Source organism: Heptranchias perlo, chromosome 25 (assembly GCF_035084215.1).
Source record: "Heptranchias perlo isolate sHepPer1 chromosome 25, sHepPer1.hap1, whole genome shotgun sequence".
Classification (NCBI taxonomy): domain Eukaryota; kingdom Metazoa; phylum Chordata; class Chondrichthyes; order Hexanchiformes; family Hexanchidae; genus Heptranchias; species Heptranchias perlo.
In genome coordinates, this window is record NC_090349.1 from 12,097,349 (window position 1) to 12,122,334 (window position 24,986).

Here is a 24,986-nt window from a genome sequence, read left to right on the forward strand (position 1 = left end):
CATTCATACTGTATGACAGCGATTGCCTGGATAAACAGAATGTTAGTGTGTACAAATATATCAGAGATTAGAGAGGCTTGTAGCAAAAGCAGATTTGTTTTAATGGGAGACTTTAATTTTCTTAGATTGGGAAGAGCAGAGTAGCACAAGTCGGAAAGGTAGTGAATTTCTTGAGTGCATTCAAGATATTTTTCTGGAGCAATATGTTCTAGAACTAACAAGAGGGCAGGCCATACTAGATGTAGTAATGAGTAATGAGTCAGACCTTGATAATAATCTAATAGTAAGGGAACATTTATCTAACAGTGATCATAATATGATCAAATTCAATGTTAGATTTAAAATGAGAAACTTAACACAGTTACTAAGATTCTAGATTTTGGTACGGCTAACTTTAACAGGATGAGACAGGGGAATGTCTATGAATGTAGTTTATATGGACGTCCAGAAGGCATTCAATAAGGTTCCACATAAGAGACTGTTAGCTAAAATTAAAGCTCATGGAATTGAAGGTCAATTTTTGACCTGGTTAGGAAATTGGTTCAGTGATAGAAGACAGAGAGTAGGGATAATGGGTATGTATTCTAATTGGAAGGAAGTGACTAGTGGTGTCCCACAAGGATCTGTGCTTTGGCCTCAACTATTCACTACATTTATTAATGACTTAGCTAACACAATAGAGAGCCATATAGCCAAGTTTGCCAGTGACACAAAAATTGGGGACATAGTAAGCATAAAATTACAAAGAGTCATTGATAGATTAAATGAAAGGGCAAAACTGTGGCAGGTGGATTTCAACGCAGGTAAATGTGAAGTCATCCATTTTGGACCAAAAATGGATAGATACGAGTATTTTTTAAATGGTAAAAAGCTAGGAACAGTGGAAGTCCAAATAGATTTAGGGGTCCATGTACACAGATCACTAAAATGTAGTAGTCAGATACAAAAATTAATCAAAAAGGCTAACAGAATGTTATCCTTTATATCTAGAGGGCTGGAATATAAAAAGAGGGGGATGTTTTACTACAGCTATACAAAGCCCTGGTTAGACCACATCTGGAGTACTGTGTGCTGTTCTGGGCACCGCACCTTAGAAAAGATATATTGGCCTTGGAAGGAGTGCATTGCAGATTCACCAGAATGTTACCAGAGCGCCAAGGGTTAAATTATGAGATTACATAAACTAGGTTTGTATTCACTAGAATACAGAAGGTTAAGGGGTGATTTGATTGAGGTTTTTAGGATTTTGAAAGGAATTGATAGGGTAGAGAGAAACTTTCTCCACTGGTGGGAGAGTCTAGGACAAGGAGACATAACCTTAAAATCAGAGCCAGGCCATTCAGGAGAGAAGTTAGGAAACACTTCTTCACGCAAAGGGTGGTAGAAGTGTGGAATCTCTCCTACAAAAAGCAGTAGATGCTAACTCAATTAATAATTTTAAATCTGAGATCGATAGATTTTTGCTAGTCAAGGGTATTAAGGGATATGGAGCCAAGGTGGATAAATGGAGTTAGGATACAGATCAGCCATAATCTCAATGAATGGCAGAACAGGTTCAAGGGGCTGAATGGCCTACTCCTGTTCCTATATTTCTATCCAGGGAGTAGAAGCCCAAGGCTGTTAAGCTAACTTTATAAAGCATTAGTGAGAGCAAACTGCTGCACTGGCTTTTCAAAACGATAGAGACACTGCAAAGAATGTTACTGGTTCTTCAAAGTCATGAGCAATGAAGGGAGCTAAATCTGTCTTCTTGGAAATAAGAAGAGGGGACACTGATCTAAAGGAAAAAGTTTACATTTATGTAGTGCATTTGATGTCCTTACATTCCAAAGACAGTCAATGCATTACTTTTGAAGTGTAATCACTGTTGTTATGTAGGCAAGTGCAGCAGCAGAGTAGACAGGGCCTCGGTTTATCACAGTATCCAAAGATGATGCCTCCAACAATACAATACTGCAATGAAGTGTCAGCCCAGACGCTGTGCACAAGCGCTAGAGTGGGACTTGAACCCACAACCTTCTGACACAGAAGTGAGAGTGTACCAACTGAGCCAAGGTGACATTTAAGGTTTAACCCTTAGCATGCCACAGACAAGGTTACTGTTCATGAGCTGAAAACCTACAAAGCCACAGAATGGAGTTTCCCTGGACGTGCTCATAATCTAAGGGTTACATTCTCCCTTTGGATTAATGAAGTTGATGTGGAGAAGTTCTTTGTACTACACCAGACTGATTATAAACTACTGACACGGGGTGGAGTAAAGTGAACATGAGTAACTCATACTTATAGCCACAACCCTGTGCACTACCACCTAGCAAAGTGAATGTGGGCTAATTTGAAGCTTTCAGAAAAGAGATTCCTAATTCAATAGTGCGAAAAGGGATATGGGTTTAGCATCAAGTCAGAAAGATGATGATGATGACGGAGTGGACCCTTAGACACGGCCTGAAACAATAGGGTGAGCTGCATGAATACAATGTTTTCTTTTCATTCCTACCAACATGTCACAAAAAGTATTATTTTTTATTTATTCGTTCATGGGTTGTGGGCATCGCTGGCAAGGCCAGCATTTATTTCTCATCCCTAATTGCCCTCGAGAAGGTGGTGGTGAGCCGCCTTCTTGAACCACTGCAGTCCGTGTGGTGAAGGTTCTCCCACAGTGCTGTTAGGAAGAGAGTTCCAGGATTTTGACCCAGCGACGATGAAGGAACGGCGATATATTTCCAAGTTGGGATGGTGAGTGACTTGGAGGGGAACGTGCAGATGGTGTTGTTCCCATGTGCCTGCTGCCCTTGTCCTTCTAGGTGGTAGAGGTCGCGGGTTTGGGAGGTGCTGTCCAAGAAGCCTTGGCGAGTTGCTGCAATGCATCGTGTGGATGGTACACACTGCAGCCACAGTGCGTCGGTGGTGAAGGGAGTGAATGTTTAGGGTGGTGGATGGGGTGCCAATCAAGCGGGCTGCTTTGTCCTGGATGGTGTCGAGCTTCTTGAGTGTTATTGGAGCTGCACTCATCCAGGCAAGTGGAGAGTATTCCATCACACTCCTGACTTGTGCCTTGTTGATGGTGGAAAGGCTTTGGGGAGTCAGGAGGTGAGTCACTTGCCGCAGAATACCCAGCTGCACACCTGCTCTTGTAGCCACTGTATTTATATGGCTGGTCCAGTTAAGTTTCTGATCAATGGTGACCCCCAGGATGTTGATGGTGGGGGATTCAGCGATGGTAATGCCATTGAATGTCAAGGGGAGGTGGTTAGACTCTCTCTTGTTGGAGATGGTCATTGCCTGGCACTTGTCTGGCACGAATGTTACTTGCCACTTATCAGCCAAGCCTGGTCTTGCAACATGCGGGCATGGACTGCTTCATTATCTGAGGGGCTGCCAGAGTTTCTAAAGATTAAGCTGTAGCACAACCTCAATTCAATCTAACCTATCAACCAAATCAAACCCTATCACAATACTAGCAGATCAATGGATCTCATTATATTTTACCTCTGCAGGCCTAAGAGGATCATCAGCCAAGGTTTCAGGAAACTACCAACTCCGATCAGCTGACCTCTACAGTTCAGTGTGTCCTGAGATCCCCCCACCCCTGCAATAAGGAATGGAGCAGCATGAACAACTCATACACAGACCAGTCAATATGTCAGCACAGTTTTGGCATCATACATGTCCTGTGCATTCACAGGATAACATTTTGGATTACAAAATGCAACTTAAATTCAAAGAAAGACAGGAAAATCTCATGTTTGTTCTTCATGCTCCTCCATTACAAGGAATGGTCTAAAACAGCCAACTTACAGATCAGTAACTTGTTGAATGCACTTATAATCGATGGGCTGCAGACAAATCTGTCGTTGGGGAATGAACAGACTTCGTAGCATAGAAGACAAGAGCTGCTGTCAACTTCACAGCAACATGTATGTCTGCACAGTTTATTAGGAATCTCAATCCTTTGAAAGTCAGCACATAGATCAACTATTAATTAGTCCAAATCTGTATGTCAACTGTATAACACTGACAACCAAGAACTTTCAGAGAGGCAGATAGTTCTGCAGACATAGCCACCTCAATGTCAGTACTTCCCTGACCTTAACATTGACGAGGATTATAACATATCCTTCCCTAACAGGATAGGTTTGTTTGGTAATGTTTCTTGTAATCTCATTATCTACTTCCACTCCTTTATTTTTCTCGTTTGCTGGAGGCTGTTACTTCCACTGAAGTATGTTTATGCATGTCCTATGTGCTCTCTGATACCTTGTCCAAATGGCCATTCTTTATATTTGAACGTAGAGTATCTGCAGGCTATTCGACCTAGTGATTTCTCCCATCCCTAGCCCAGAGGCATCAATGCCAGTCGTAGTACCCCTGTTGCTGTCCATGCTGAGATCAGCTAACTCAGCACACTGGAGATGGAACCTGTGACATTCAAGGGCTGTGTGTCTTGTGATCTTTTATACATCTCTGGTCATTTAAACTACTGGAGGATGTTTAATTAATCCCAGCTATAAGCTTGCAGTGTTTCAGGTCTTTTAGGAGCGAAATCAGGAAGCACTTTTTCCAAACAAAGGGTAGTAGAAATCTGAAATGCTCTGCTCCAAAAGCCTGTGGATGCTGGGACAATTGGAGCTTTTAAGACCGAGATCGATAGATTTTTATTAGGTAAGGGTATCAAGGAATATGGAGCTAAGGCAGGTAAATTGAGTTGAGGTACAGATCAGCCATGATCTAATTGAATGGGGGAGCAGGCTCGAGAGGCTGAATGGCCGACTTCTGTTCCCATGTTCCTAATGACAATATTTATGAAAATGAAAAGGAACGGCAGAGATGAGTAAAATCTACACATGTATCACCTTCACTTAGATTTCATGGGTGACTGATCAACACCAATAATTCCAGTTGTGGCGGGGGGGGGGGGGGGGGGGGGAAGGGGTGCTGGTCTCTACAAGTTGCCTTGACATGGGTAGGGCACAATGTCATCTTCCAAACTTCCCAGTTGAGGAGGGAGCACACAGCCCTCAACGAACCTTCCCGGTGAGAACATACAATCATCCACTGCTTGAATCTAAATGTACCTCATTAATGATTATTCATTAGTACCCAAAATGATCTGTAGCTGGACAGCCAATTCAGTGTTACACCTCAACCTATATATGAATACTCAGCCATAGCAGTGGGGTGTGTACTAATTGTAGCTTTAACAGACATTAAAATTAGCACCCAATACAACAAAGAAATCAGCCTTCTCATTGCAGCTTTCAGATCTGCCCTCCACAGTCTTAAAATCTGCTCTGAGTGACAGAACTTAATCTCAGCCTTGTTTGTAGCATTACTGGGCACTGTGCCATTTCAGGAACACCACACCAAGTGAGCACACTATAGGATGTACTAAAATGCGCATCTGGTGCTTCGTTGATTCCAGCAGAGCCTCTGTTTGGTAGTAGACTGGGCTTGTGGATGGGTTACCCCTACTACTTCATCCTTCCCCTTGTCATTTCACAGACCCAAGATATGGAAGGTCTTTGTAAACAGACCGGTTCAATGTTTTCAATGGGGAATCAGGTGCCTTCCTGATGAAACCAAATTGTGTGACCTGGTGTCAAATATAAAGGGAAATAATAAAAGAAAAGAACTTGCATTTCTATTCAAGGAAACCTTAACCAATTAAGCAGATGAGCTACAAGATGGCAATGGGCTTGTAAATGTAGGTAAATGTACTATTTTCACAGTTCTATCGGTAGTTGGATGACCACCGAGAAGACACTAGTAATATTTTTCTTTCAAGGTCTGCTACCCCCCCATCATTTTTTTTTAAAAAGACACCACAAACATTTTAAGGATGGCTCTATCTATCCAAACTTAACTGATTTTGGGTTAACCAAAAATGATAATATCAATCAATAATTATTCAGTCAGGTGTAACAAAACAATAAATACCATATGATGCCCAAGTAGATAAATGTTGAAGCAAAAAACAGTCGACTGAGGCATATGATAAAGGGGTGTACAAGTGCAAAGGGGAAGAAAGGAAATAGGGTATGGCTATGATTACTGATCACTGGAAGTTTGCAATGTGCAACTATTAACAAAACTAATCAAATACCACGATCAAATACTCAGAGAAAGGGTCCACAAACTAACAAGACTCCAAAAAGTAATCTTACTTTCTTCCTCATTCATTATTTTCCACATAGAAATCTGACTCAGCATTGCTGGGAATGGGGTGGGGGGTGGGTGGTGGGAGGTGGGAAACGTGGAAGATTGGGAAATGTGCTCTCTCAATTGGGACAAAGCAATTGCAGTCAGTACAGATCTGCCAAATCACCAGTCATGTTTTGTTGGTAAATCTGAATAGCAATAGTCTGTGAAAGGATAAGGATTCAAGGATGGAAACACACACCATTATATGATATCTATGTACAACTGTCCAACTCGCTAATCATACCAGGATAGGTTTAGCGTTTGTGTCCCTGGAGATTCTGATGTTTAATCTCAGAACACCAATTACAATAATAAAATAATTCCTGTAATTCTTTCCAATCCACAGTCCTCCCTGTCTGAAGAAATTAAATGTGTCTCACTAATGACTCTCGAGATTCCTACAACAGGACAGTCGAGGGCATGTCCTGATTGGGCTGAAGGCATTGTACATGATGACAAAAATAAAGCATTTTTAAAAAAGTTTTTGCTTGCTATTGGATTTTTAAAATTCAGTCATGGCACATAAGGAGTTAAAAGCCAGCTTCTCACACTCAAACTCCACATGATGTTTTGAAGACTAGGTTCTCATCCCCAGGCAGTTTGCGTGAGGGAGGTAGCCAAGCAATTCATTTCAAACATAACATGATGTGTGCCTTGTTTAAATATGTGTCTGGCTGGCAGCAGCTCCTTTTAAAATTAACAGCAGTTTTTTTAAATTGAACAAAGCCCCAGTAACTGTTCTCGGGATATTTATTAGTCAGCATTGTTCAAAACAATGAGTTTTATTTGGAGTCTTCGAAGACAGTTAATGTTGGAATTCTGAAGAGTATTAGTTGAGGTAGATAAGTCAAATAGTTAATGAGAAAAGGAGAAAAAAAATCACTCTGTAAAAAGGTTAATTACAATTAGTTTAGCAGAGTTGCAAACTAAGAAAGAACTTGCTATATAAATATATAGCGCCTTTCACGACCTCAGGATGTACCAAAACACTTTACTGTTGTAATGTGGGAAAAGCGGCATCCAATTTGCGCACAGCAAGCTCTCAGAAACAGCAATGTGACAATGACCAGATAATCAGTTTTAGGTGTTGGTTGAGGGATAAACATTGACCAGGACACCGAGAAGAACTCCCCTGCGCTTCTTTGAAATAGTTCCATGGAATCTTTTACATGCACCCGAGAGGACAGACGGGACCGGACCTCGGTTTAACGCCTCCACCAAAAGGTTTCACCTCCGACAGTGCAGCACACCCTCAATACTACACTGAAATGTCAGTTATTTTATAAAATCTAGGCTATCATACAAGGAGTTAAAGTCTAACAACTACAGTGAGAATATAAGCACGTTTCTGCTATTTATTCACTTGTTCATTTATTGTTGGCCTAAAACAAGTCTACTGTAGTGTCATTCTGCTGCTTCTCGAAGACAAGAAGGACCCTGCTGGGGTACAGGATAAAAGCAGTAACTAAAGCAATATATAGAAGGGTTTTCTGTTTGTTATCTTGCGTACACTATCAAACTTGTCTAGCTATCAGGGTAAGTGCAAACATTCTCAAGAGGATACAGAGTGAAAATAGTCTGAGACACAAAAAACAAAACCCAAAAGCTTAACATCAGTGACTTGGAGTATTTCATTACATCAAAGCCTTTTGATGGAATAGGATGAAAATATATTTCACGGCAACATTAATAGATTAAAACAATATAATATTTCATATTCTGCTAACAAATAGGATTGAATGTGTGTTATGGATTGGAATAGGCCTCTGACATCATTCAGCATCTCAACCAGAACAAGCGATGAACAATTGGAATTGTCGCACAAGAATGGATCTGAGCTGGCTTTTAGAACCAATCTTTATCAACATTTAGTGGGTGAGTGGAGGAGGAGGTTAGATGGAAGTACAGAATGCACACTCAGAATGTACAATGGTCAACTGAAAGCAAAATAATAAAAGTAAAATAATGAAAGTAAAGTAACAAGGCAACTGGGAACATTAAAAGTTTGTAGATCGTGAGTGGGTGCTCAACACAATGCGATCCAGGTCTAGTCTACTTGTGGGAAATGGGAGCTATTTATTCAACTTTAACAAATGCAGTGACCTGAATTTGTGATGAACCAAAGTTCTCGCACACACCCATAGCTCTCTACGATCCTTGGTTTGGTTCAGCCCTGCAATTTCAGACGCAACATTCAGTATTAAATTCATCTGTTTCATTCTCATAGCCAGATGAATGCTGATCAGGACTGCACTTGCATTCCAGCAACAGTTTTGTTTTACTGGTATTGGGCAAGTGGTGCTGGGTGGTTAGGGCAGTGATAAATCACAGCGATGATGAGGTGACTGACCAGAAATAACTGCTTTAATTAGAGCAGAGGTACCTCAGATCTATAGAAAAACCATCACAGAAGTAGGGCATGGTTCAGTTGTTGTCGATTCCTCCAGGAGTTTCTCAAAATTTCAATCGTGTGGAATTTTAAAGAGTGCTTTGCATTAATTAATCATCAATGTAATGAATCTAGAGCCAGCAACATATAAAAATCTAACATTTGTGTTTTCAGCTCGCAGCCTGCAATCCTCTACACTTGAGTTACTGATCTCAGCCATACTACTACAGGGAGTCACTGGAGTGAAGATACAGGCACACAATAAGAATCACAGGTAAGAATAGAACTAATAGTAAGGCTACAAGAGTTGGACTGTATTGAGCAGCCAATTAAAACACCAAGAATACATGCCAATAGTGATTAGTTACAGGGATTTCACAAATCAAGGGTCCAACCAAAAACATTAATCTGTCTTTCAGATGCTGACTAACTCACTCTATATTTTCAACATTTACTGTTTTTATTACAGACATCCAGCAATCAGATTTTGTTTTTATATCTATTCTTGAATCAAGGCAAACTGCCTCTACCTCACCCAGATGCATGTCTCCTCTATGTGGGTGCATCCAACTGTAGGGCCGATGGGCAAGTATCAGGGGATCAGTGCTGGTGGGGGATACAGTTACACTGAGCATGAAATAAGCACCATCTGATTATTTGAAATTTAATTTAAATTTGAAATGTAGCAGGTTAATGAATGTCGATGCAACGTGGAATTTGCTGCAATTACAGATGTAATTCAGTCCCAATGTCAGTCTTCGCTTTCATATAAGCCTATTTGCCATTTTTTAAAAAACTGATGTAAAACAATTCCATTTAGAGCAAAGAGCAGCACAGACCAGCGATCACTGATAACATGCCCGTATGCAGGGTGACTCAGCCATTTTATATGCTGCAAGCTGATTGAGTAGCCCCGCTTCCATGGTAACAGCAAGTACAACAGCCCATCTGTGTAGGATTCATATCTTCTTAATCTCATCCCAAAAGAAGTACTCTATGCAGCACTAAAAGCAGATTTCTCTGGATTGCAATCCCTCTCTCATTATGCAGCTGACGCCCACCTCCCTCACACACAGCCTTTGCACTATATTGGCACATATTTCTATACCCTCAACTTATTGCATCCCCAACACCACTCCACTGGCACATCCCATGCCAACACGTCTCTGCACCTCTGCTAATTCACCAACGTACATCTCAGTGGCGAGCCCCATCACCAACATTAACCCTGTGCCATTGCACGCATTCAGTTGCACATCTGCCAATGCCCGTCTCCATCTTCTATATGTCGCTCTGCCAATAAACGAATCCCTAACACTTCAAAGACACATACCTTCTCCCATCGCTGTGTGTCTACAGCATCTTCACTTGGAGGGAGAAAAACAGACAATGCATTGCATTTGTGATGTAGCAAATTTGACCCGTTGTAAGAACTAAATGGAAGAGCCCGCGCCCGAGTCTGTCCTCTAGTGTTGACCATCACAAGACTTACCCTGGTGAGCTGCTCCAAGAGGCGTTGGTTCTGTTCGGAGAGTTCCCGCAAGGCTCTTACTTTCTCTTTATCTGCCTCACGTAACTGGACCTGGTGTCTCTCCAACTCATCTTGAAGCTGTTTGAGATCACTCTCCAGCTCAGCAACACGGCCCTCCCATTCTCCCTCACGGTTCTCGAATCGTCTCCGCAACTCATGCTTCTCCTGTTCCAGATGCTGATGAGAGACAGGAAAACATGTCACCTTTGAAATAAAGGAAATACCAGCTTTTTTTAAAAAACAAAGAATTGAAGACTTTTATGGAACCATTAACATATAAATATTAACAAACAAAGCTATTTAAATGAAACCCTTTGTATGAGGTGCATTAGTACATAAGTCTCATCTTTAGAGGATGCAAAAATATGCACCAAGGTGTGACTCGCACACCAGATTTTAGGGCAACAATGAACAGGATTCAGGTTAGCAAAAAAATCAAGTTGTGTTGGTCCTTAGTACTGCATTTTGTCCAATCATACTGTGCATTGGTCTCACACCAAAACAGACTCATTTATTGTTTCTTGTTCTGGTGTATGTTACCTTCCAATATCCATGCTAAAATCTTCAGCCACTTTTTATACCAGCTACTTAATTTGGCTGATTCCTATAAATGCTATCAAACTCTCCACACTGGTCATCTGGCTTGGTGATATCTGCAGACTTTAGAATGATATGCGATTGCTATCACAACAACAACTTTCATTTATATAGTACTTTTAATGTGGAAAATTGTCCCAATGCATGTCACAAAGGAAGAAAGGAACAAACATCCAGGTCTTTATGGAGGAGTTAAGAGAGGTGTCTGAAAGCTTGGTAAAAGAGATGGATTTTAGGTGACTTTCAAAGGTGAGGAGAGATATTAAGAGGCAGAGAAGTTTAGGGATGGAGTTTCAGAAAATAGTGCAATGACAAAACAGAGGGAAGAGAATGCACAGAAGGTCAAAGCTGAGCTGCCTGAATGGATAGTCTTGATCTTGCAAACAAAGAAGCCCATGAGCTCCTCACATGATGTTGGAGCTGAGGGAAGGGAACTTGAGCTGGTTTGCCATAGAGAAAAGGAGCCGTGAATTGTTCTTGCCCTCCAGGGTGATCCTGGAATTGGAGAATTTGGCTGTGGAGAGGGAGGCGTGGTAATGTGGTAATACTTGATGGGGTTAAACCAGTGGATGACAGGGCCGGTTGTGCATCAAGTATGCTGAAGTCAGTGACCCCCAGACTTTAAGGATTAAAGATGGGAGCTGTACCAGAAGTCAGGGAACGTTTGAGTAAGTTAACAACAATAGTGGTATTGTGATGGAAAGATGGCCAGAGGAGAGGGAGTTGGAGTTTGAAAGCAGTTGGTGGGTGGCCTGGGGGATAAATAAAGGAAAAATCAGTTTTTTCCAGAGGCAAATGGTGAGGCTAGTGTGGTTCGAAGAAGGCAGGGAGATGTAAATGGTAAGGGAGTCAAGGAATTGGTCAGAAATAGCCTTATTGCTGATCGGGTGCTCAGAGATGTCAAGGTTAAAGGAGGTGGATGGAGACATTTATGTGAATGGTGAAATTAAAAGAGAGTGGGATGGCAGAGATGCCAGTGAAGAGGGGCATGGTGTAGGTTGAAATAATTGAGGATAAGTTGTTGCTCATGCAGAGGCTCAGAGAAGAGATCTTGGTGAGGATGTTATGAATAATAGGGGATCCAGAAGTGCTCACAGACATATTTCAGTCACGTGGTAGGAGCTGAATGTAGTTGACCTGTAGTATTCTTTGATCTTTGTAAAACAATTCCTGCTAATTGACAAACAGTACCTAATATCACAGATCTCTGCACAACCCAGGTTTTAAGCATATGCTGCAACAGATAACTTTTTAATTGTAGCATATAAGTTAGTGTCCACACAAGGTACAATAATTGATTATAGTCAAAGTATAATAATCAATAATTGTTTAAAACTACAATATACTGATGAATTTTCAAGCACAAGAAAGGCCACCATCTACAGACATCATTTTACGAGGACTCAGAAGGAGAAGAAACAAAACACGTGGCAAAGTACAGGAGAATGTGAAAATAAAGCATGTCAAGGAGCACCCACACACTGCAGAGAACCTTTCTCTCCATCCCAAAATCCCACCAGTCTACCTCTCTCTTTCACACATTCCCAGATCTCATTTTTGAGTGGAATGAAAAACATTTAGAGCCACGAATAAGTTGCAAAAATGAAACATTTCATGTGACTAAATCCATTCCATTTTTAAAAATTCTATCATCCAAATCCCAGTTTGGGGATTTCCACTATAGCAACCAGACAGGAAATAAGGACAAGTAGTTACGTGCCTAAAAGCCTGTTTATAACACAGATGTATGAAATCGTGCTAACGCTCTAACTGTGCAACCCCCCCACTTTTCCTTCCCACATAGGTCTGGTCAGGCTGTGAATCACCACTGCTGCTCTCTAGTTGACTATTAGGAGAGAGCTTGACCATGTTACTTCTGATTTTCTGTCCTCCCTGTAGGGAAGCAGCGATTGGTAGGCCCGCCCTACAATGGTGGGGCTGCGATTGGACACTGTCACTGGCTGACCTTGGAACAACATTGTTTCTCAATACTTTCAACCCACTGTAAAACAGATCTCAACTTCTGTTTGGCAGGTTTACTGGGAAAGTTATTGGTTCACTCAGTTTTATTTGCACCTTCACTTTTCCAAGCAGCTTTTTCCTCAGCCTGCCACTCAAGAGGTAAATGATTTTTAATTTCAATAATGCACTGACAAAGTAACCTTGTGTGTCACAGAGACCAAAGTGTCAGGGGACCAAGCGGTAGGTCATGGCCTTTAATGCACAGCTGGAGAGTGACGTTGGACACAATTGCAGGGTAGAACCGTGGACACTTTATAGTGTTTCCAATGACCAGGTAATTCCACTGTTTAATAAAGATTCTCCTGTCTCCCGTTCCACGTCTCCCTGTGACATTAAAGCTGACAGAACCACATCTGAAAATCAGCCAAATTGGAAAAATAAAGATATTGGCAAAACAAGATTCTGAACAGATCACAGAAATGGCTTAAACCCAATTTACACTTAACCTACAAACGCACAAAATGAGCAAGATGATTCCTGTTTATTCAGCAGGGTATGGGTTACTCACTGTGCAACCACATTATGTTCTTCTCCATTCAGCAGCAAAACAGTTACTTGCTGTGTAACTGTAAGGAGTTGTGTTGCTAATTCACCCAGGTCATGATTTATAAGGTCACTTTGCAGTAGCTTTATTTTCTTTGCCATCCCCAAGACTGGAAGTTTCACTCTGCTCCTTGTCACCACGTCATGTCTCCCACACAAATCTGCACTCCGCATTGTTTTATAAATGGATGTAGGTTCCAATCCCCGATGCGAACACTAATGTCAGCCACACAGAATACAAACAGCGCAGAGTAAAAAAAATTGTCGCTTTCATTTCAAGTCCGTAAAGATTTCATTTCAATGACTTGTAAACCAAATTGGGTTTACATTATAATTTGTGCTGCAGCAGAACTCCAAATGCCAGGAATTGTAGAAATGGGCTGAGTGACCTACTTCACCTTTAATCCCATGACAGCATCAATACTCAACACCAACAACAGCCAATCTCCAGACGCCATCCTACAACTCATCCGCTTCATCCTGGATCACAATGTCTTCACCTTCGATAACCAGTTCTTTACCCAAACATACGGAACAACCATGGGGACCAAATTCGCACCCCAATACGCCAACATTTTCATGCACAAGTTCGAGCACGACTTCTTCACTGCACAGGACCTCCAACCAACACTATACACCAGATACATCGACAACATTTTCTTTCTATGGACCCACGCGAGGAATCACTAAAGAGACTACACGATAACATCAACAAGTTCCATCCCACCATCAAGCTCACCATGGACTACTCCTCAGAATCAGTTTCTTTCTTGGACACACGAATCTCCATCAAAGACGGGCACCTCAGCACCTCACTCTACCGCAAGCCCACGGACAACCTCACGATGCTCCACTTTTCCAGCTTCCACCCTAACCACGTCAAAGAGGCCATCCCCTATGGACAGGCCCTGCGAATACACAGGGTCTGCTCAGACGAGGAGGAACGCAATGGACACCTACAGACGCTGAAAGATGCCCTCGTAAGAACGGGTATGACGCTCGACTCATCGATCAGCAGTTCCGACGGGCCACAGCGAAAAATCGCATAGACCTCCTCAGAAGACTAACACGGGACGCAACCAACAGAGTACCCTTCGTCGTCCAGTACTTCCCCGGAGCGGAGAAACTACGCCATGTTCTCCGCAGCCTTCAACATTTCATCAATGACGACGAACACCTCGCTATGGCCATCCCCACACCTCCACTACTCGCCTTTAAACAGCCACCCAACCTCAAACAGACCATCGTTCGCAGCAAATTACCCAGCTTTCAGGAGAACAGCGTCCACGACACCACACAACCCTGCCACGGTAACCTCTGCAAGACATGCCCGATCATCGACACAGATACCACCATCACAAGAGAGGATACCACCCACCAGGTGCACGGTTCATACTCCTGTGACTCGGCCAACGTTGTCTACCTCATACGTTGCAGGAAAGGATGCCCCAGAGCATGGTACATTGGTGAGACCATGCAGACGCTGCGACAACGGATGAACGGACACCGCACAACAATCGCCAGACAGGAGGGTTCTCTCCCAGTCGGGGAACACTTCAGCAGTCAAGGACATTCAGCCACCGACCTTCAGGTAAGCATACTCCAAGGCGGCCTTCGAGACACACGACAACGCAAAATCGTCAAGCAGAAATTGATAGCCAAGTTCCGCACCCATGAGGACGGCCTCAACCTGGATCCTGGGTTCATGTCATGCTACACGTAACCCCACCAGTGAACATATGTTATCTGTTTTTAATATAACGGGTCATTTGCTGTCTTTTCTATTTTTTTTTGGTGGTTTGTATATTCGGTGGCCTTTTAGGTAACACCTCTCTGTCTGCACACTGTGATTGCCGTGGCAACAGGCAATTGGAAAGACTATCTGTAATCACCAGGCATTGTTCTGTGATTTATAAATGCGAAGGGTTCGAGGATTTCATTTCCACAACATTCACCTGAGGAAGGAGGAAGCCTCCGAAAGCTTGTGAATTTCAAATAAAATAGTTGGACTATAACTTGGTGTTGTAAAATTGTTTACAATTTTACTGAAGGCAGTGCTATGGAGGAAGGATGATATTTTTTTGTCTGGTATTGGTTATTTTGTTGAGGAGTAAATAAAATTAGTGAGATTAGTTTATCAATCAACCATACAATCAATGAATAAAAGAGCTGAAATTTAATCAGGGCAGAGGATGGGGAATTGAAATGACAAAAATGGAGGGAAATACTGGAAGATTGGGGATTGCCTAAGTATTAAAACAGTTTCATTAAAAAATTAGCAAACAGTAAAAATTAAGAATTTAGTATAAACTTAAATCATAATTTTTTTTAAAAACTTGAAAACCCCAATAAAGGGCCAGAGCCCATGATGCAGGATACCATCAATGCTCAGAACAATGGGAACGGAAATGACAAACGAAACAGTAGCAATTTGATGATATCAAGCTAGGGCTTCGAAAGTCTAAAGTTGATCGGAGGAAGGGTAGATCGGGAGCTCCATCGTTTTGAGGTTCTAGGAAAGAATGAGTTAGAGTAGGAGATGATGTCAATTTGAATGCCGTCAGTATGCAGGGAGGAGGAAGAACGTGCAAGACTCCATATTAGAGCTTAGGAGGAATAGGAAAGGAAAACTCAAAGAAGCAATGATCATATTGCAATATTAATAATAGAAATGAGGAAGGTTACTATACAGTGTCTAAACAAGCATAATAGGACTAGTTTACCATCTGATTATGGATCAGCCTGATCATTATCACTATTAATACATCACTCCTGGTAACCATCTGTATCATCGTCACTGCTGTGGTAATTTATTCATTGCTGGTTTGTGTAGGTGGGTGAATGTTTAGCAAGGGCCCAAGAAAAGGTTATAGCGTTGAACATTGGAAAGAAAATTCTTCAATTTCACAAACATTACACAGCAACATAAACCCAAATTACCCTCACAGTGCAGGTCCGACAACACTCTCCCATTACATGGGAACATGAATCCTATCTATCCTCACAGTGCAAGGTATTACAGCACTCTGCCAGTACATGGGAACATGAACCCTAATTACCCTCAGTGTGAGTCCTGTAGCACTGCCAGTACATGGGAACACGAACCCTATCTACCCAACAATGTGGGTCCTACAGCACTCTGCCAGTACCTGGGAACATAAACCCTAACGACCCAACAGTGCGAGTCTTACAGCACGGTCAATAGACAGGAACACTAATTCACACTATCCTCACATTGTGTGATCTAGCAGCATTCTGTCATCAGGAATGTCAGTCCAAACTATGATCAAAGTGGTGGGTCTCAAAGCACTCTGCCATCAGACAGGACCATTAACCCAAACTACTCTCAAAGTGCAGTCTGCCATACAATGGGATCATCAACCCAAATTACACTTACAAGGTCTCATAGCACAAATATGGGACACAGCCACACTGAGCAGCCTTGACCAAAGAGATGTATTTTTCTAATCTTAGAAACAATTTAATCATTAGGTTATTCTTAGAATACTTGGTTTTGCTGAGAACAACATTATCTGTGAGACACTTGACTGAACATTGCAATTCCTAGTTACTATGGCAGGCCCTGCCTTCCCCCCCACGCCAAATAAGCAGGGCTTGAGGCTGCAGATCCAGCAATGAAGAGGGGCAACAATATCATGAGCCCTGCCCCCATTGATATTGATACTCTCCATGCTGGTACAATCAAATGGGACACAGTCAGATTAATCATTCCCAACATCCTTTCAGTTAACTATATCAACATATGATTTTAGAAGATTTCTAAAAAATGGAAACCAAATGTTTAATTCCTGAATCCTCTGCAGGTAATCAAACATGCTAACCTTTATTCGCCTGATAAGTGGCAGTGCAATTATTCTGCATTTAGGATTACAAATTTAGTTGCAGCCCATTTGAGAAGGCCCAATTTGATATCCATGCCCTGAGGACAACTATAAGGTATTTTCTAATGCTTGGCAAGTTTCCTGTAGATTGGTCAAACCCGTTTTCTCTTTTTTTAAATCTACTGCATGTGTGATAGTGTAACATCTAAAGTAGGAGAGGCACGTCTCAAAACTTGTATACATGGAAAGATACCGTTGATACAAACAGGTTTCATTTATTGTTATTTTTTTCCTTGGATTGATACATGATGCATTTCCTGCACAGTTTGATTACACTGTGCAAGATTGAGGTTTCTAAGTATCATGATGCAATGTAACTGTCTACAATACTGGCCCTGAGATCCCATTGACAATACACAAGTATAGGAGTCTAATTCATAAGCACAGGGAACTAAGACCCCTATGAGATAGCTTTTGGGCATGCAAAACCAATTAGTACAGTAAAGTACTGGGAGCTTCTGAGCAACTAAGACCTTTATGGTAGGGATTTGACACGCTAAGAACACTGCATAAAGATTGGTATGTACTCTTTCTCCTATTACCAATTCTTCAACTGCTCAGTGGTAGCACTTTTACCTCTGAGTCAGTGCGTCGTGGGTTCAAACCCCATTCCAGAAAATTAAACACATAATCTAGGCTAACACTCCAGTACAGTACTGAGAGAGCGATAGTGAGACGGAGAATGACACGTTAGATCGAGGCTTCATCTTCCCTCTCAGCTGGTCATAAAAGATTCCCATGGCACTATTCAAAGAAGAGCAGGTGAGAGCTCCCAGTGTACTGGCCAACATTTATCCTTCAACCAACAACCCTAAAACATCTATCTCATTGCTGTTTATGGGACCTTGCTGTGCACAAATTGGCTACCACATTCGTCTTCATTACAACAGTGATTACACTTCAAAAGTACTTTGTGGAAAGTCCCTATATAAACGCAAGTTCTTACTTTCATTTTACAATAGCAGGTGGTTTTAGAGCATATTAGAACAATTTGCCTTATCCGATAGCGAGCCAATACAAAGGTAGATTATTTTTGCCACCATCTCACTTACTAATAAATTCTGTATTATCTATACTTTGTTTTCCAAGCTGCAGAGAGACTTTTTACCTTTTATTTAGTGATTCTATAAAGTTGTATAGGGATTGCACAGTAGGAGATTCTAAAGTTTAAATCACTGTGTTACAGAACTCAGAAAATCGATCTGTTAATTTACATAGTTATAAAAACTCTCTGATGTGTCAATATGTTGCCCTCTCCCTATCTCTACAACCTTTTCCAACATATATACCCACACTTCCTCCAATAATATATATCCCCCCCCCATTGCCTCTACTGGTGACAACATCCAGCAATAGATCACAATCTTGGAAATAACCCATGATACTTACAGGTCTCTCTGATTAGCACAGAAACTATACAACATAATCCTCCTAAAGTTTGTGTTAGAGAGGATTTACTTTACTTCTACCATAACATTTTCTGTACACCTAAATCATACTGTAGACCAGGGGTACTCATTAACATCACTTGCGAACCTGAATGGTGGATCTCCGACAAGACGTGCATTCCCTGCTCCACTCATTGTATTTCCACTGTCATTATGCAAATACTGCTGCTCATCCCAACCCCAATGCACCCACCACCCATTTTGAGGAGCAGAGATTGGAGGATGCGCCGCTGAAGATTCAAGAAGACCACACAAAACGTTGGAGGCTACTGCATTAGCCAATTGAACTGTGACATCATGGATTGAATGGCCAACTTAAATACTTATAAAATTTGTCCAGGTTTACTGAATTAAATATCTGGAGGACAGTACATACAGCTGAGAGTAACTTTGTATTGTTCATACTGCACACACTTGGCTGAGAAATGGGTAAGACTGTGGGAAGCACACCTGAATAAAAGAGATAAAGATAATGTAAGATTTTTTCCATGGTTAAGCAAGGCAAAGAGGGGGCAAGATAGTTTATGTTCTCTCTATTTTTGTTCCTAACATTACAAACCTTCTCCACTTAAAAGCATGGATTGGAAGCCAGACTCCACATATCACAGCTACAGGCTCTCAGCAACAAATGTATCCATATGTTTTCCATTCTGCTAAGCTGCCTTTTCGGTCCTTGATCAAGAGATAATTGAATTTGGAAAATTTACTGCCTAGATGTTACTGAATGTTCCAGTCTTGGATACTCCTGTTTGGGACTGAGGACTGAAAAGGGTGCCTAGGAGCGTGGAAACTTATGGGAGCCGATTTTCCGCCACCCTGCCACATGAACACAAGTCAGGCACAACATATGTGAAGTGTGCCCCACCTGAAGGGACTTGAACCTGACTGTATTTGCAGGCTCAAGTCATTACCATGCACAGAAATGCCTCTGGAAAAGGAATTATAGCCAAAAATGCAGGAAGAAAATTTACCCAAGTGGCCTGCAATAATGGTAATTGCCACCACCTTTAGGGGTTTCTATCCAAAAACAGAAGCCAAAAGGCCTCAAGGCTCAATAATTTTTGTGGCTGGGCCTAGGAGGTGGGAGGGGGTTGTTGGCATCCCCTTCTCAGATCCTCCACTCTTAGGCTGGGACAACCTAGATGGCACTGCTGCATTTGGGCCTCTACCAGGCAGAGACCAGGAAAATAAGAAGGGAGGCACGCTGATGTCACTCCCACCTCATTAGCATGGTATTTGAATGTTTCCACCTGTTGTAGGCAGTAGCACTCCCTCCCTCTCTTTGGGGAAGCCTCTATAAGTACATGTGAAATGCAAAGGGACATTGATCCAGCATAACTGGTCTCCATCTCTATTTCCTCTGCTTTGCAACTGTGGAAAAGGTGTACTCAGCACAAAGCAAAGGAAAATTGGTCCCACAGAGTCCAATGCTCTTGGGAGAATAGTGCTTAAGTATAGGTCAGTGGAGGTAAGTGTCTGGCCCATTCTTTTGACACTTTGATGGAGAAGGTACATAGTCCATGGCTGACGAGTCTTACATTATCTGATTAGCAACCAAAATTTGGACAACTAGTTTGTGGAAACAAATGTTGGCAATATAGTTCAGAAAAGTAGCTAAACATGCTCACACGCGAAGTAAAATCTATGTTTGTGATTTGTTGGATTTGAACGTAAATTTGTATTTCTGTATTAATGTTGCATATGCTTCATCTACAGTCCTCTCTTATTCATCATTTATATACTACCCCTCAATGACACCACCCAGAAACATGGTGTCAACTTCTGCATCTGCACTGATGACACTTAGGTCTGCCGTACCCCATCCTCTACTGATCCCGAGACTGTTATCAGGTTCTCCACTTCCGGTCCAACATTAAGAACTAGATGAATCAAAATTTCTTCCAACTTAATGTTGGATTACAAACCAAAGCCATTGTCTTCAGCTCCCACCAGCAGCTACGTGCCTCCAGCCTTGACAACGCTAGCCTCCCTGGCTGACACCTTGTGCTAAGTCCAGAGATGCAGAATTTTGGTGCATTGCTTGATCCTGAGCTATGCTTCCTTCTTGCTTCCACTCTTACTTCTCCGCTAGTGCGCTTATTACCTCAAGAATCAGCTTCTCCATACTTTCTTTGTTGGCATGCCAGCCTCCACCTCCCACAAACATTAACGCTTGCAGAAGCCTATGGCCCTTGTCTATACCTGTACAAGGTTCCATTCTCCCGTCACCTCTGTCCAAGTTCTACTGGATCCCTGTGCCCCACTGAATAGATTTAAAGAAATTCCTTCCCACCTTCAATTCTCTTCATGCCCTCTCCTCACCCTACCTCTGTGATCTGATCCATCTGTACATTCCCATACACACCCTCTGCTCTTCCTATTCCAGGGTACTTCTCAGTCCAACATTGCCAACTTCTCTTTCAGTCACTATTGCCTTGCCCTCTGGAATATCTTCCCTAAATATCTTCACTTTGCTATCTGTCTCCTTTTTTTTGTTCTTCTGCCTTCTGCTTTGTGCCCACTTTTTTCTTCTGCCCTGTATAAAGACTTCATGTATGATGAGTGCTATATTAAGGTAGGTTGCTCCCTGTGCCTGGTCACAAAGAGGAATATACTCGGCATCTTTCCATGTATTTGCAGGTCTTTGATATACACACTAACCTACTCTGACTAGAAGAAGGAACGGTTACTGAAAAATAAATTCCCGGGTAGCATCATGACTACCCAATTCCTGACCAAATAGGAACATAGGAATAGGAGTAGGCCATTCAGCCCCTCGTGCCTGCTCCGCCATTTGATAAGATCATGGCTGATCTGTGATCTAACTCCATATACCTGCCTTTGGCCCATATCCCTTAATACCTTTGGTTGCCAAAAAGCTATCTATCTCACATTTAAATTTAGCAATTGAGCTAGTGTCAATTGCCGTTTGCGGAAGAGAGTTCCAAACTTCTACCACCCTTTGTGTGTAGAAATGTTTTCTAATCTCACTCCTGAAAGGTCTGGCTCTAATTTTTAGACCATGCTCCCTACTCCTAGAATCCCCAACCAGCGGAAATAGTTTCTCCCTATCTGTTCCCCTTAATATCTTATAAACTTCAATCAGATCTCCCCTTAACCTTCTAAACTCCAGAGAATACAACCCCAATTTGTGTAATCTCTCCTCGTAACTTAACCCTTGAAGTGCGGGTATTATTCTAGTAAACCTACGCTGCACTCCCTTCAAGGCCAATATGTCCTTCCGAAGGTGCGGTGCCCAGAACTGCTCACAGTACTCCAGATGCGGTCTAACCAGGGTTTTGTATAGCTGCAGCATAACTTCTGCCCCCTTGTACTCTAGATATAAAGGCCAGCATTCCATTAGCCTTATTCATTATTTTCTGCACCTGTTCATGACACTTCAATGATCTATGTACCTGAACCCCTAAGTCCCTTTGGACATCCACTGTTTTTAAACTTTTTACCATTTAGAAAGTATCCTGTTCTATCCTTTTTTGATCCAAAGTGGATGACCTCACATTTGCCTACATTGAATTCCATTTGCCACAGTTTTGCCCATTCACCTAATCTATCAATATCCCTTTGTAATTTTATGTTTTCATCTACACTGCTTACAATGCCACCAATCTTTGTGTCATCAGCAAACTTAGATATGAGTCTTTCTATGCCTTCATCTAAGTTGTTAATAAATATTGTGAATAATTGAGGCCCCAAGACAGATCCCTGCGGGACTCCACTAGTCACATCCTGCCAATGTGAGTACCTTCCCATTATCCCTACTCTCTGTCGCCTTTCGCTCAGCCAACTTCCTAACCAAGTCCGTACTTTTCCCTCGATTCCATTGGCTTCTATCTTAGCAAACAATCTCTTATTTGGGACCTTATCAAATGCCTTCTGGAAGTCCATATAAATAACATCCACTGACATTTATTCCCCTGTCCACTATTTTAGTCACCTCTTCAAAAAAGTCAATCAGGTTTGTTAGGCATGACCTACCTTTCACAAATCCATGCTGGCTCTCTCTGATTAACTGAAAATTCTCAAGGTGTTCAGTCACCCTATCCTTATAGACTCCAGCATTTTCCCCACAACTGATGTTAGGCTAACTGGTCTATAATTCCCTGGTTTCCCTCTCTCTCCTTTCTTAAAAAGCTGAGTGACATGAGCAATTTTCCAATCTAGAGGGACAGTTCCTGAATCTAGAGAACTTTGAAAGATTATAGTTAGGGCATATGCAATGTGCTTACCTACTTCCTTAAAACCCTAGGATGGAAACCATCTGATCCTGGGAATTTGTTACTCTTTAGTGCTATTATTTCTTTATTATTGTTGCTTTACTTGTGTTCATTTTATTGAGTCCCTGTCCCCGATTCAATATTAGTTTTCTTGGGATTTCAGGCATACCATAAATGGAAAAGGAGGGTTATATTGACCCACTTTCATCACATGGGGGTATCCTTGAGTTATCTCTACTCAAAACTAAGAAAACTAATTTCCAAACAAGGAACCTTTTGTTGCATATCAGTGCCCTATTGTATGACCAGGAGTAGTTCAAGAGCAGGAAGAGACAAGCTTGGCTGAGGTTGTGCAGTAAACCAATTTGTAGAGGTTATGAGTCTCATCCATATCGCTTATTCGACATAAATTAATGCAATGGACTGGGACCCTACGCAGATGTCATGCATCTTTGATATGTAACAGTTTGAGCGCCATCACCATAGTCAGGAACTGATTCTGAGGAAAAATTGCCCATCTCGCAAAGGCGTCGAGCAGCAAAAGCCCCTAACACTACAGATCAGCAGCATGATATCGGTAGTCCAACCACGTCTAAAACACTTTAGTGAGCTCCAACCTGCAAACGGCCACGAGGCATCAATCAATGTGCTCTTCCAGATCACATTGAGCCCAGGATTGATCTTGTGCCTAGACGTGCAAGAGATCCGATCGGGCTCACTTGGGTTAAGTTTGTATCTTGCAAATTGTAACATAATAGTTTCTATTAAAAAGTCAGCTACAACAATATATTCGGCCCGTCGCTCTCAATGACATTTCCGAGAAACAATTAGTGAAAACTCGTGACATTACAGCATTTCCAGATTAGAAGATTTCAGATGCGTTAACTGTTTTTTTTGGCATTTTTGAATTAGGTTCTGTACCGCGGGGTTCCGGGAGAATCTAATGACGTGGGATCATCGGTACGCTGTCGTAACAGTAGCGGGTAGGATGGGGCTCGATGAAGTATAATGGGATGGGATGGGATAACATGAACTGAGCATGATAACTAGGGTAGAATGGAGCACAATGGTGTGGGAATGGGAAATAGTGGGATACGGTAAGATAGATGGGATAGGGTAGGTCGGAATGGGATAGCATGAGATGGCTGAGGTGGGATAATGTCTAAAGCAGTGGGATATTATGAACTGAGGTGTGATAAGGTTTTAGGGGCCAGATGCGATCAGCTGGAATGGCGTTTAATAGGCTTAACTAAATTGGACTGAGATGCAAATTCAATGTAATGGGAAAGCAGGAGCTGGGATAGGGTTGGGTGGGAAAGCAAGAACTGGGATAAAGAGTTCTCTTTAAGAAAGCCCCATTCCCTTACCTCCAGTTTGTCGGTGAGCTCTCTCTGCATTATCTCGAACTGATTGCTAAGCTCCTGGTTCCTTTCCAGTAAGGCTTTGCCGAGCTTGGCCGCCAGGATGAGATCGCTGTCCTTCTGCCGAAGCTGAGAGAGCAGGTCTTCGATGCCGGGGTTATCGGCTGCCTCCTCCTCGCTGTAACCCTCATGTAGGTCGGCCGCCAGCACTGGGAAGTGTTCGTCGAACAGGAGGCTGGCGCCGCCGCCGAGGCCGGGCGGAGATAGGAGTGGGGGCGGAGGAGGGGGCGGCGGTGAAAGCGGCAGTCTCGGCCGGTTGCTATTATGATGATGCTCGGCCTCGTCCACACCGTAAGAGTGGTGGGGCTCGTCGCCCTGCGGGAACTCCTGCAGCCACAGAGCCGCCATGGCTCCGCTTGCACTGGGGCGGGCTTGCACTTAACGCGATCGGCTCCGATCCCGGCTCAGCACACGGGTTGCACCGAGTCCCATCGACCTGCCTCCCGCGCCCTGGCCGGGATCGGGGTGGCGTGGCCCAGCTCTCGCCGCCCCCCTCGGTATCTGGCTATGTCCGAGACGAAGAAGCACTCGTGGGAGGTCTGTTGTGGGGTTGCGGCGGTGGCCGGCTGCTGTCCCGTGACTACGGTGCTGTTGTCCGGCTTACTGATCACTCTCTTGCTGCTGCCCCGCTCCGCCGGGGACGATGAGCCCATAATTCACAAGGATGCAGCTGGAAACATGATGCGGCGGATTGCGA

General features: G+C 42.6%; 1 protein-coding gene across 1 annotated transcript in view; it reads right to left on the bottom strand.

The window, feature by feature from the left end:
- Positions 1–24,986, bottom strand: part of LOC137342350 (BICD family-like cargo adapter 1) — a 69,842-nt gene extending 44,856 nt beyond the window's left edge. The window contains exons 1-2 of the mRNA XM_068006285.1: positions 24,236–24,986; positions 10,083–10,298 (exon numbers count right to left, since the gene is read on the bottom strand). Coding sequence (XP_067862386.1) covers positions 10,083–10,298; positions 24,236–24,637 — 618 coding nt within the window. The 5' untranslated portion in view covers positions 24,638–24,986. The remainder of the gene's footprint in view (positions 1–10,082; positions 10,299–24,235) is intronic.